This window comes from Hylobates moloch, unplaced genomic scaffold, assembly GCF_009828535.3.
Source record: "Hylobates moloch isolate HMO894 unplaced genomic scaffold, HMol_V3 SCAFFOLD_4, whole genome shotgun sequence".
Classification (NCBI taxonomy): Eukaryota; Metazoa; Chordata; class Mammalia; order Primates; family Hylobatidae; genus Hylobates; species Hylobates moloch.
This window is the reverse complement of record NW_026652279.1, coordinates 40,041,659-40,053,984: the sequence shown is the minus strand read 5'-3', so window position 1 is coordinate 40,053,984 and position 12,326 is coordinate 40,041,659. Positions and strand designations below refer to the sequence as shown.

General features: G+C 44.1%; 2 protein-coding genes and 1 long non-coding RNA gene across 8 annotated transcripts in view; 1 reads left to right on the top strand and 2 right to left on the bottom strand.

Moving 5' to 3' along the window:
* Window positions 1-5,161, bottom strand: part of HCLS1 (hematopoietic cell-specific Lyn substrate 1) — a 29,226-nt gene extending 24,065 nt beyond the window's left edge. Inside the window, exons 1-3 of the mRNA XM_032150058.2 lie at window positions 5,023-5,161; window positions 2,459-2,542; window positions 1,471-1,544 (exon numbers count right to left, since the gene is read on the bottom strand). Of these exons, the coding sequence (XP_032005949.1) occupies window positions 1,471-1,544; window positions 2,459-2,542 (158 nt within the window). The 5' untranslated portion in view covers window positions 5,023-5,161. The remainder of the gene's footprint in view (window positions 1-1,470; window positions 1,545-2,458; window positions 2,543-5,022) is intronic.
* LOC131383235 (uncharacterized) lies at window positions 424-6,184 on the top strand. The gene is made up of 3 exons (XR_009213110.1): window positions 424-727; window positions 4,860-4,960; window positions 5,862-6,184. It is a non-coding gene; the product is annotated as an uncharacterized LOC131383235 (long non-coding RNA).
* A 1,236-nt stretch (window positions 6,185-7,420) lies between these two features.
* The window catches only part of GOLGB1 (golgin B1), a 93,857-nt gene continuing 88,951 nt past the window's right edge, over window positions 7,421-12,326 (bottom strand). For all 6 annotated transcript variants that reach the window (XM_032150050.2, XM_032150052.2, XM_032150053.2 and 3 more), the window contains 4 exons: window positions 12,097-12,194; window positions 11,515-11,649; window positions 9,161-9,266; window positions 7,421-8,853 (listed from right to left, as the gene is read on the bottom strand). In XM_032150050.2, the coding sequence (XP_032005941.1) occupies window positions 8,719-8,853; window positions 9,161-9,266; window positions 11,515-11,649; window positions 12,097-12,194 (474 nt within the window). In that variant the 3' untranslated portion in view covers window positions 7,421-8,718. The remainder of the gene's footprint in view (window positions 8,854-9,160; window positions 9,267-11,514; window positions 11,650-12,096; window positions 12,195-12,326) is intronic.

The following is a 12,326-nucleotide window of genomic DNA, read 5'->3' as shown; positions in this document are numbered from 1 at the left end:
AATATTCATTATAGCTACTTAATTAAAACCATTTATTTATTTATTTATTTATTTATCGAGACCGAGTCTCGCTCTATCACCCTGGCTGGAGTGCAGTGGTGCAATCTCAGCTCACTGCAACCTGTGCCTCCTGGGTTCAAGAGACTCTCGTGCTTCGGCCTCCTGAGTAGCTGGGATTACAGGTGCCCACCACCACGCCCAGCTAATTTTTGTATTTTTAGTAGACACAGGGTTTCATCATGTTGCCCAGGCTGGTCTTGAACTCCTGACCTCAAGTAATCTTCCTGCCTCGGCCTCCCAAAGTTTTGGGATTACAAGCGTGAGCCACCACGCCTGGCCGAAACCATTTATTTCTGATTAAACAATGTGGTACTGTCATCCAGTTGTATAAACTTGTGCCAGGCTTTCACAGTGTGTTGCTTGTGCAATGTGGTCATCCACTGACACTTTTTAAAATCTAGAGGTAAAAATACTGCTTTTAGGGTGCGGTGGGGGGAGTTAAAAATGGAGCTTAAAACTGTATTAATCTTGCCATTTTGTGTGTAGTTGTTGAATTTTTGCTTGTTACACTATTTATTGTGTCTACCTTGCTACTAATGTTTGACATTTTGATACTGTGCAAAGCAGATGGTCCTGGTTAGATGATCCTGAATCATCCATGGAAGAGAGGAGGGGATCTCTCAGCCTGAATGTATGACATATCCCACAGAAACCCCTGGATATGTCTGTAAGTTCCTTTTATCTTCTGGTATCAGAGGGTTTTGTTTGTTTGTTTGTTTCTGGTAAAATGCATATGGGGCTATAATCTTAAAGATCCCTGAACATCGTTGCCAAAATAGTTTTTATCAACAGGTTTTCCAAGTGTTACATTTCTTCATGTTACCATTCATGGCTTCCAACTTTTGTCAAATAGCTAAGTACAAACCTGTATTTTAAAAGTTATTTGGGCCAGGTATGGGAGCTGAAGTGGCTTCTTTTTATAGCATTTATTCTGAGTTCTTCACCTTGACATTTTACCGAATTGTTCTTAGTTCATCTGAAGGAAGTCGCCCTGAATTCTAAATACACATTTACATTTATCTGAAGAGACAGATAGGAGATAGATGATTGCCAGGTAGATAGATAGAGAGGACCTTAGTATTTGGGCCACTTCCTCTATGAATCTCTCATGCTTTACTAAAGGAAGGGAGGCAGTTAATCCAATAGACCCACTTGGGGAAATAGCAGAGTTGTTAGGTATAAAAGACAGATAATAGGGTTGAGGAGGGTAAGAGGAGAGACATAAAATGGAAATACGCAATGACACACACAGGTACACACAGGAACAGACTCTAGAAAAAAACAAACACAATACTACATAGACATGAACTACCCTAACCTTTTCCTCCCTCACCTTCCCCCAAGTCTCTGAGTTTTCTCTGGCCTCTTCCCATAACCCCCTTCCTTTTCCCCAGTCCTTTTGGCACCTACTTGATGTGTTCTGTGCGTCCAGAGCCCTCGATGGTCTTGGCTCCCCATCGTTGCTCCTTTTCAGAGATGTCATTCTGCAAATGACAGCACTCAGTAATACATGACGGCAAGAAATGTGCCACATTGAGAAGGGCCACCCAACTGACACATGCCCTCCATGTCCCCTGTGTCCACTGCCTTCTTCAGTCTGGGTCTTTATTCACATCCTCTCTATGTTTATCCCATCCTGATCCCATGTAAGAATTCAACTGGTGAGGCCAGGCGTGGTGGCTTATGCCTGTAATCCTAGCATTTTAGGAGGCTGAGGTGGATGGATCTCTTGAGGTCAGGAGCTCAAGACTAGCTTGGCCAACATGGTGAAACCCCATCTCTACCAAAAAAATACAAAAATTAGCCAGGTGTGGTGGCATGCACCTGTAGTCCCAGCTACAGGGACTACTCGGGAGGCTGAGGTAGGAGAATCGCTTGAACCTGGGAGGCAGAGGTTGCAGTGAGCTGAGATTGCACCACTGCACTCCAGCCTGGGTGACAGAGTGAGACTCTGTCTCAAAAAACAAACAAACAAGAAAACACAAAGAATTAAACTAGTGAGCTCTGAAACCTCCATTCCTCTTCTTCATACTTCATGCCTACCCCATCTGGTCTCCTACAGCTTTTTAATCCCCCAATTACACATGTCCAGCTTGAATCCTGGATCATGGGCCAGGGGAGACCCAGGTTCACCTGCTTCTCACCTTCAGTATAGCCTGCCATGGCCTGTCAATCACACTGTCAAACTCGCCCACACCTGTCTCCTTTCATCCCTGATACCAGGTATCGTGCATGCTCCACAGGTGACAGCCAATTGTCCTACCGATTAGTCCCAGCATGAGGGCTGTCTCATCCTAGAAGGCCCTTTTCCAAGCATCCTCAAAGGTCACAGAGTGGCCCAGATGCTCTCCCCACCCCACCCTCTGCACTGTCCAAGCAAAGCTACTTCCGAACTCACCACAAAGTCAGGATCTGTGTCCCAATCATCACCCTGGGTCTCCACGGAAACAGACACATCATGGCCCACTACAGACTTCCACATCTGAGAGTGACCGGAGATGGGAATAATTAGGGACAAAAAAGCATCAAGAGGAGGGAAAATAGGAATGCTGAAGTCAAAATATAGCAGCCCAATATTTCCTGCATTTTTTTTTTCTTAGAAGAAAATAGAAAATGAAGCAAAGCAAATGGGAGTTGTAGGAAGACTTTTCTGCTCAGTTACAAGATGAGAGATGGGACTTTATTCAAGACGAACTGATGTGGCCTGGGCCCACCTGGGGCTAGAGAGACGTCATCATGGGTGTGGGTAACACTAGGTAACCCACGAGTCAAAATCGCTGGAATTGTTCACTTGTGTCCCGAGGCCAGCCAGGCAGTGGCTGAAGGTGGTTGGCAATGAGGGGTGCTATAATATCCCTAGAATTATGGCCTCATTTCACTCAGGTTTCTATATATGATTCCTTTGTCACTGTTGAAATACAAATTGGTTCTGCTTCTCACAAAGTGAACATCTACATCCCTCTTTACAACCTGCTGAACTATACTGAGAATTTTTCCAGCCCCTGGTCCAAGTGCTGTCCCACCTCCACCCTGAGTCTGGTCACCTCACAGCTGTGTAAGGTCAGCAGGGACAGTCAGCTGAAATTTCCACACGGAACAATGCGTTGGGAAAGCAATATTTGCTGGGAATAAGTCAGTTATTACTCAATTTTTAAAAAATGGTTCAATTAATTGCTAAAGAAAAGTAATTCAAAAAATAGCATGTTTTCAAGTTGACAATTTATCGTAGAAAAAATAATAATATGTAATAAATCTGATTTTGAACATTAAGAGGTATTCAATTTTTATCAACTAAATAAATGTTGCGGAAATATTTAGAGAACACTAGCTTGGAAGGGTGCCAAACTTATTCTTCTAGGGCATTCCCAGTGTTCTAGTCGGCCTTCTGGACTATGCAGAAGAGCAGCACAGTTGCTCTGCATCTGTGGATCTTGGTGTGAAGAAGTAACAACAGACAATGCTCATCTGTGCTGTGGTCGCCACTGAGACTTCTTGACCCTGGCAGCACTTGCTAGCTGGCAACCCTTCCCTCCTCGGACACCTCATCCCATTGGAGACCTTCCCCATGCTCTCCATTGTCTCCAAAGAGTCCCTTTACAACCACTCCTCGGGTTCTGTCTCTACCTAGGCCTTCAGATTCTCCAGTTTTCTATTTCCACTTGCAAACTCCATCTTCTCCATTGAGCAACCCCTTAAAAACCAGCCCAGGGGAAGTCTGGGTAAATCAGTTAAAGAGATGCTAAGGGGACACTGGAGAGATATTGACTGAGTCAGCCATGAGTCACGGCTGAAAGCAGCTCGGCTTTCCCTGATGCGGGTGGAGACAGCAAAACAAGACTTAGAATCCTGCATCCTAGTAAGGATTCTACTTATCATCCCCTCTGCTTCTCATCCCCTGGCTCCTGGGCTGCTGTGCAACAAAAGGACTGTCACACAGAAAACTGGAATGGAGAAGTTTCTGAAATAGTCATGAGCAATAAGGAAGCAATGAGGACTGATGGTCCCATCCTCCTTCCTGTGGCTCCTCTGTCAGCCTGACTCTCCCATTCACCCATTTTTGAAATAAAGAGTTTCTGAAATAGAGACAATTTATCTAATATCCTTGACCTATTGACCAGAAACCGAAAGGTAAGAAGTGCTATCTAGAGGTGAGAACCAGAGAGTAATCTGGTGAGACCTTGTTGCGATGCTGACCTCCTGCATCAAAGTACACGGACTGGGAGTCACAAGCCCTGGCTGTCACCCCAGCTCTGTGACTAATCCTCTGAAGGACCATCACCAGGGCATCAACAGAGTAGGTACTCATTTGCCAGGTACCAGACCAGGCGATTAAGAAATACTAACTTTAATAATTTGGCAAATCAGCAATTATCTCTGATTTCCCCAGTGGAAAATAATGAAGGGGTTAACCTAGCTAATCTGTAGTCTCCTTGATTTCTGACATTCTGGGATTCCATGATCTACGAACACAGAAACTAGCCCCAGCAGAACAATCGTGCCTTCTCTTGGGCTGCATCAGCACTTGGTACTCACTGCTAGTGTACATCAGTGACTACTTCCTGATCTGTTACATTTCCTATGTGGGTTTGTTTCCCTGAGACCATATGCTCTTCAAGGGCAGACACTGTTTTTGTCTCCTGTGGTCCTCCTCCCAACTCCGTACCTAGGGGAGACAGGCCTTAGAGTGGGTTGTAGATTGCCAGAAGAAACTAGGCAACACTCTGCTTGATGTTGGTGCTAGATGGCTCCTGAATCATTTGCCTTGGGTTTAAGCCCCTCCCTTCTCTGTCTATCTCCAGATGCTGATTTGCTACAACCACTCACAACCAGGCCTTCTGGCCATAAAAGGATAAAAGCCTACTGGTGGTGACCTTGCCCATCACCAAGGACTAAGAGCCAGGTAGGTTCCTCCTCAACTCTTACTCTGTGTTTCCCAACTGTCCCATGGCTCAGAGTACCCACCTCCACCTGTACGAGCCTCTGTTCTAAGCGCCTGGCTCCTCGCGTCCACACCGACTCCCTCTCTGGCTGCTGCCACTTCGGAGTGAGAAACTGAGCTGCTGCTTCAGTTCCGTATTCAGGTTTTCATCATTTCCTGCCACCCCATCCTCACAGCTACTTCCTGAAATTTGAGTCAGTTTCTTCTGCTTTAGACACTTAAATTTTAAAAGGATTAAATGTTTCTGTGCCTGGTCTTTTGCAAGGTTTTGACAATGGGGGGCATAGGGCAGTCATAGAAAATGCTGCTTTGACTCTGAGTTTGTAATCTAGTGAGAGAAACAAACATTCAACCAGAAAACACGTTAGAGAATGCTGTAGAACAGCATTGTGTCCTAAATAGGGTGGCAGTTAAGTTTGAGACAGTAAAGGAATTCAGAGCATTTGGTATTGGGTGTATTCATCTAGAAAGGCTTTATGGGAAAAGTGATTTATATGTGGGTTTTGAAGCATGAGACTTAAAAAGAAACTCACCCCTATATGACCCACAGCACTTAAAAGTAGAGTTTTCATATAGATGTTCAAATAAACATCGACCAATTGAATGCCAGAAGGGAATAACTCATGAGGGAAAAGGCAAGACATGGAAGGAGAGTTTCCTAGCTTGTTTGGGGCACTGTGGAGCCTGAGCTAACAAACTAAAGATTTGGCTCCAGAGAGTAGGAAGAATTCTGAAAGAATCAGGTGCTGGTCAGCTGATGGAAGAAGGTCTTTGTGGTATCCTGTTTTACTGTGTGTCAAGACTTGCTGCCCCTCCCTTCCCTCTTGAAGTCAGACTTACTCAGGTGACTTGTTTTGGCCAGTGACAGATACCACTTTCTGGCGGAGACCGTAAGACCACTGCAAGCTTTGCCATGCTTTCACCACTGCCCAAGGCGACCTGCAACTCTTCATATTGGCTCCTCCAGCAGACTGGGTCCCTGAGTGAGAAAGAACACAAGTGGAGCCCCATCCACCATGTGAGGGAATTGGAGTCGTTCACTAAAAAATAGTCCTTTGTTTTGGCTACTGAGAATTTGAGGGTGTCTGTTATTGTATCCGACCTAGCCTCTCCTAATCTTGATTGTGGACTTCTTGATTTGTTCACAACGGTGCATTCTCCAAGGAGTTTAAGCAGGACTGGATGAAACTGGCCCATGATACAGGCACTTTTCTGCATTAGGACTATGAAGCCTCTGTCACTTCCAAATCTAAGGATTCTATGCCTGGGGGAGCTTTATTTATTCCTCCTACTTTATTACCTATTTATCATGGTGGTACCGAAGTTATGATAAGGAAGAGTACATTCGTAGAAGGGAAAATAGTCTTTTAAAATCACTTGGAATCTTCATGTAGTGTCAAGATACGATTTAGACTAGATGCTCTGACACAGCATCCAGGTACATAGTTCTTTAGAGAAAGTATAGAAATTAATCAGAGATGACACCAAGAAGCCCCATCTTTCCTTAGCAAATGTCACAAGTTCATTACTGATGAGGTAGTGAGGTGTATCACACAGAAAGAGAATGGGCCTTGAAGCCAGATAGACTTGGTTCAATTAAACCACTTACTGTACTTTGAAAAAGTGAGTTATCTTCTCTCAAGCAGCAACTTAATATTAAAAATCCATAATAGCTGGGCACAGTGGCTCACGCCTCCAATCCCAGCACTTTGGGAGGCCGAGGCAGGTGGATCACAAGGTCAGGAGTTTGAGACCAGACTGGCCAACATAGTGAAACTCCATCTCTACTAAAAGTGCAAAGATTAGCCGGGCATGGTGGCAGGTGCCTGTAATCCCAGCTACTTGGGAGACTGAGGCAGGAGAATCACTTGAAACTGGAAGGCGGAGGTTGCAGTGAGTTGAGATTGTGCCACTGCACTCCAGCTGAAACGAAAGAGTGAAACTCGGTCTCAAAAAAACCCCAACAAAACAAAACAAAACAAAACATAATAATGCCTATCTAACCTGCTACATGCTATTAAGCTTCTCTTCTCCCATTCCCACCCGGAGGGATCCCTAGGGGCCTAATGTTTTCACTATGTGCCAGACAAGAGTTCTCCCAGGACCATGCATGGACCTGTATCAATTTCATGCCCTAAGGCCCGGCGTATTTGGTTCAGTGTTAGGATAGAATTTCCTCACTGCATTCATCACCTGGGGTCTAGCAGCTAAGGCTGGAAAAATGTATGCAGCCGTCACTGATATTAGCCAGTGAGAAGTAAGCCTGAATACGTAGAGCTTTCTACCCCTATAACCATTCCTGGCTACCTCCTTCCCTACTTCCCTTGTCCACCTTCCACCTCCCAGCGTGCAAACACAGGTACCGAAACACCTGCGCACATATCCATTCACTCACACATACACACACATACACATAAACTCTTCATTCTGAAAATAATTTTATTATTTTACAGTTGTTCAGGAAACTTCCCAGGATGTTGTAACCAAGATTTAATCACCACAGTAGATTTAGAGCAGATCAGTCAGCCCACCGGTCTTCTCTCTTCTTTAGGGAGAGACTAGGCAGTGAACATATCACATATACAATGAGAAAATAACCAACTGGTAGGATGGGGAGGGGAGGGGAGGGGAGGGGAGGGGAGGCAGGGAATAGGCACAAATGGAATTCTATCCTGGCTGTCCTTCTCAGGTCTATCTATATTTAATTTTGTCTTCTCTATATTCTCCTTCCACTGCCACAGAGGGTAGAGACAATGGGGCTGAGAAACTGTAATAACTGTCACTAACAGCAAAGTAACTTAGTACTTCAAGAGGTCAGGAGTTGCAGTGTGGCGTTAGACCAGTCAAGTCAGACTCCTGGCTGACAGTCAATGCCTAATACTGGCTCCCAGTGGCCCCTGGGCACTGTCTCAGGGCCCACATTCCAGGAATATCCAGATATTCCTGGAATGACAAGAATTGGAACCCTGCTGTCCATAGACACTTCTCCCTACCCTTTGGTGAAAGGAAAGACTTGGGCCACTTAATACCTTAGTATACATGTGATCAAGGGTAAAAGCAAAGGGATTCTATCCTTATAGTCTAGGACCTGAAATTCTCCCTCCAATTATATCTGAAATTGACAGGGAAGAAGATGCTGTCCTCCCATGTGATCTAATAGCTAAAACCCCTAGGGAGTTTCTTCAGCTCTCACCACCCTATTCTGCAAGATACCTAAATCAGACGTCCTATGAGGTGACATGTTCATTTCCCTGAACACTGTTTATGGCAGAGCCACCTTCTCCCTGAAACAGGAGAAAATACAGGCAAACGAGGCAAAGAAAGTTATCAATCAAAATGATACTGAATTTCAGATTATTAGGTTTATTGAAACCATCCTCTTGACTTGGCTGAAAGACATTCCTCAGTATCTTTTACAGGACCACAAAAGATCAGGGTCCTGCAAAATCTCAACAAATATTAGGCTCAACAAACCAAATGTGATTCTCAGATTAAGCAGAAGTGTTCAGGCTCAGGGCAGTAGAAGAAAGCAGACTTGCCAGTCCCTGCAGCTCCAACCTGTCCTTGTATCCACCTCTGTTTTTGCAGGCACTTTCCGTGAAGAGTTGGAGAGAAGACCTGTAAATGGGAAGACTGTTCCACTGGAATTGATGTTCTGATGTTAGAGGTGAGAGAATTCCAAGTTCTGAAGGGAGTGGTCCAAAGAGTAACAACTAAGTCTATAGATGGCCCGTAAAACACAGAATGAGCAGGACATGAATCATTAGAAAGTAGATGGCTGCTAGAAGTGGCACTCGGGTCCGTGAATGACAGAGTGAACGCAGGACTCGCTTCCATCCAACGCCACTCCGGGTCTGAAAGAAAAAAGTCAGAGTTTTCACCCTATAGGGCTATGTTGCTTTCCCTCCTAGTAGTCTTGCTCTTAAGCAAAGCTGACCCAACCACTGTAGAAAGGGGTATTCTGAGAGGAAAGTTGCCTCAGAGTCAACAACTTGGCAAATTCCACCAGGTTCTTCTAATCTTCCAAACCCTTCCAGCCTTAGACTCATCAGCTGCTACGTGGCTGGACTTCCACATTCCTTCTCCTCAGCTCCTTGCCCCCAATATAGCCAGCCCTGTCAGATAATAGAACACCCTCTCTTTACCCTTCTTCCTTCTTACCCTTCGACAACTGTTGCTTGTAAGATCTATTAACAGTGCCTGCTCCTGAGTGCCACAGGAGCCAATGATAGGAGTCCGGGAAGAGTCCCATTCACTGTGCTCTAACCTAAGTTGAGAAAAAAAAGAGGCATAGCATTGGTTCATAGCATGAGAGGCTGATGAGGCCCAGTCTTCCCAGTCATCCTGCCACACAATGCAGCACAGGAGGAGACTTGCAGCAAAAGCTGCTCCCACAAACCCAACCCCATGCAAGGGGGGTACCAGTAGATATGTCTCCTTCAGCAGCAGCAAAATGTGACAATAACTATCAGGAATTGACTGCCTACTTACTATGTATCAGGCTCTAGGCTGGGTGCTTTACATACATTTAATCCTCAGGTTTTGAGGTTGATCTTATTATCTTCAAAGTGCTAAGGCTTACAGAGGTTAAATTATTTGCCCATGGCGGCACAGCCAGTAAGCGGCAGAGCCAGAATTCAATACCCAGCTTTGTCTTTCAAGCCTCACGTTCTTTTTTCCACCACACCACACCTGACTTGGAGACACTCATTACATTTTTTTCTTTTATTAAAGGCTAATAGGCAAAAGCATCCAAGGAAGATTTCTGTGGGGTTTTAAAAATTAAATTGAACTAAAAAAAATTAAATTGAATTGGCAGTCTCTACTGCCTTCTGGCTCAGTTTTTGCTGATTTACTGATTTGCTTATTTAATACTGGAACTTCTCCATTTAATGAAGAAGCTGCCATTACTCACTCAATGGTTATGTCAAACGAACAAAGGAGCTGCATGTAACAGAGAAACTGAGCATGCACAGCCTAGCTCCTTCTTTCCTGCTTCCCTCCTGAGAGACAGGCTGACTAAAAAATACACCTCTGTGTCTATTCCTCCATGTGATAAGCTTTTCAGAAGCAGCTTTGGTCTGGAACAGCATGGTCTGTTACTATGGAGGTCAGTCTGTCAACATAGGCTATGCTGAGGAAGGATGAGAAGTTTGTAGGTATTGATGAGGAAGATGGTACTGACTGCCTTTAAACTGGAAGGCCACTGAGTTCCACCTGCTCTTTAGAGTACATGTGAGATTCTAACATTACAATGGCAGTACCTGGACTAGGCAGGCAGCCCTTAATTAGCTACCCCAACTTCCATTCTGCATCAGAGCTAAAGAGGGAATTGTGGCTTGAATTCATACAGCTTGCACAGGCTCAAGGGTCATCATCCCACACATGCAGTCTCAGTTGGTTTGGGACAGGTTAGTTACACAAGAGGGAGATCAACCTCCCCACTGGCCAGGTTTCACCGGTCTAAACAATTCAATAGCAAGTAGAAGAGAAACAGTCATTAGGGCACAGGCCTGAAAATGCTCGGCAGAGATGGCAAGACACCATACAAGGCATTTAAGCAAAGCTGGCCCACCCTCAAAGCTGCATATCAAAGCCTGAATAGATGATGAAAATTAAGAAGTTGTGAAAATGTTGGATTGGAAAGAAAGGTATCTCAAGTAAGACCTGCTCAATGGGGCTGTCACCTCTGCCACATAAACTTTACAAGAAGGCATTAATATCAGAAATGTCATTCTCTGAGGAAAGTGATCATATGCATAGGTGGCTTTCTCCCAAAATATAATAAAAGTGCCTGCTTTTAACGATCTTTTCCATGGAAAGGGACTTCCAGAAGCAAAATACTTGTAGCAACTCTCTATCCTGTCATGCATAGTGATTCTTTTGATGAGAATAAGGAACTAGGGATGTGTAGCTCTGCCCTTCCAAATTACACTTGGAGCAAACTGCTCATAGGAAGCACAGTTCACTCTGTTACTCCAATGCTCTTGTTTGGCAAGAGCAGGATTTTCTGTGAAGGAGGTCTACCTTGGCCCAACATTGTCTGTGACTGGGAGGGGAAGTTCAGGGTTAGGAAGTGCATTTGCCAACAAATAAAAAGCTACATTCTTTTAACATCATTTATAAAGCAGTCTTTTAATCTCTCAATCTTTTAATCTTTTAAAAAAGATTTCCATGGATTCAGATCTCAGGTGGAAAATGAGGTTGTCACTTATTTGGTCCTCTAGAGAACCCAACACCTACCTCATATAGTTATGGTTAGGATGAAATAATATATCTTTCAATAATGGTAGATATCATTATTACTCTCTAAGAACAACTGTTTTAGAAAACACTGACTCTCCTATACTCCAAAAGTACAGCGTTCTTGGGTGACCACAATGTCGGTAAACTCATTGCAGCAACTAACTCAAGATGAGAAAAAGATCTTAAGAAATCCTAAGTCTGGCAGGAAATGTACATGAGTATGATCAGAAAGGATCGGAAGGGAAGAGGCTATCTCCCTCAGCCTTTACCGTCTGATCTGCTCCTCGGCCACCGAGAGAGCATTCTCAGCAGCGACTCTTTGGTCTCGTTCTTCTTCCAGCAGCTTCCTTAATTCATTCACTTCCTGTCTGGTGTTGCATAGCTGCTGCTGAGCTTCAGAAAAGCTTTAGGATGAGACGAAAACAAAAAGCATCATCAGATGCAGAAAACAGTTGCTAATACAAGAGATTCAAAGTCTTCATAAGGTTGTAAAGCAAGAAAATCCATATAAGCTTGTCTGAAAACAATATTTTAAAAGCAAAGCTGTAGAGGGGTTAAATGAAGCTGCAGAAAATACCTAAAGAAATTTCAGGAACTGATTAGCTTTCATTTTACTATCATAGAGTAGTTGTTAGTGGTGTGTGTGTGTTGGTGTTGCTCTTTTTGTTTTACAAACTTTTCACACACGAATGTTAGTTATTATTGTTACTATTTGATCCTCACATCACTTCTGTGAGGCTAATAAAATAAGACATATTAAATCCATATAAAGGACTCCAGTTAAATCTAGATTACTGCCCAATTTCTGGACTCTGGTGTATGCTCCAGGGTTGAGAGAGCCACTCCCCTACCTTTGCTGCGGTTCCCTTAGTTCCTCAGGGTCACTCTTTCTGTGAACTCCATTCTTTTCCTGGGGAGCTCCTGGAGCAACATCTATATTTAGTGGCCCCTGGAAGAAGAATAAGCTTAGTAATTCAGTGACGAAAGCTCTTAAGAAAGTGTACTCGAGCAGAATGAGAGCTTGTTTACAGAGGACTATCCCCGCTTATAATGCTCAAGTCCAAATTTAGAAGTCAGAAGC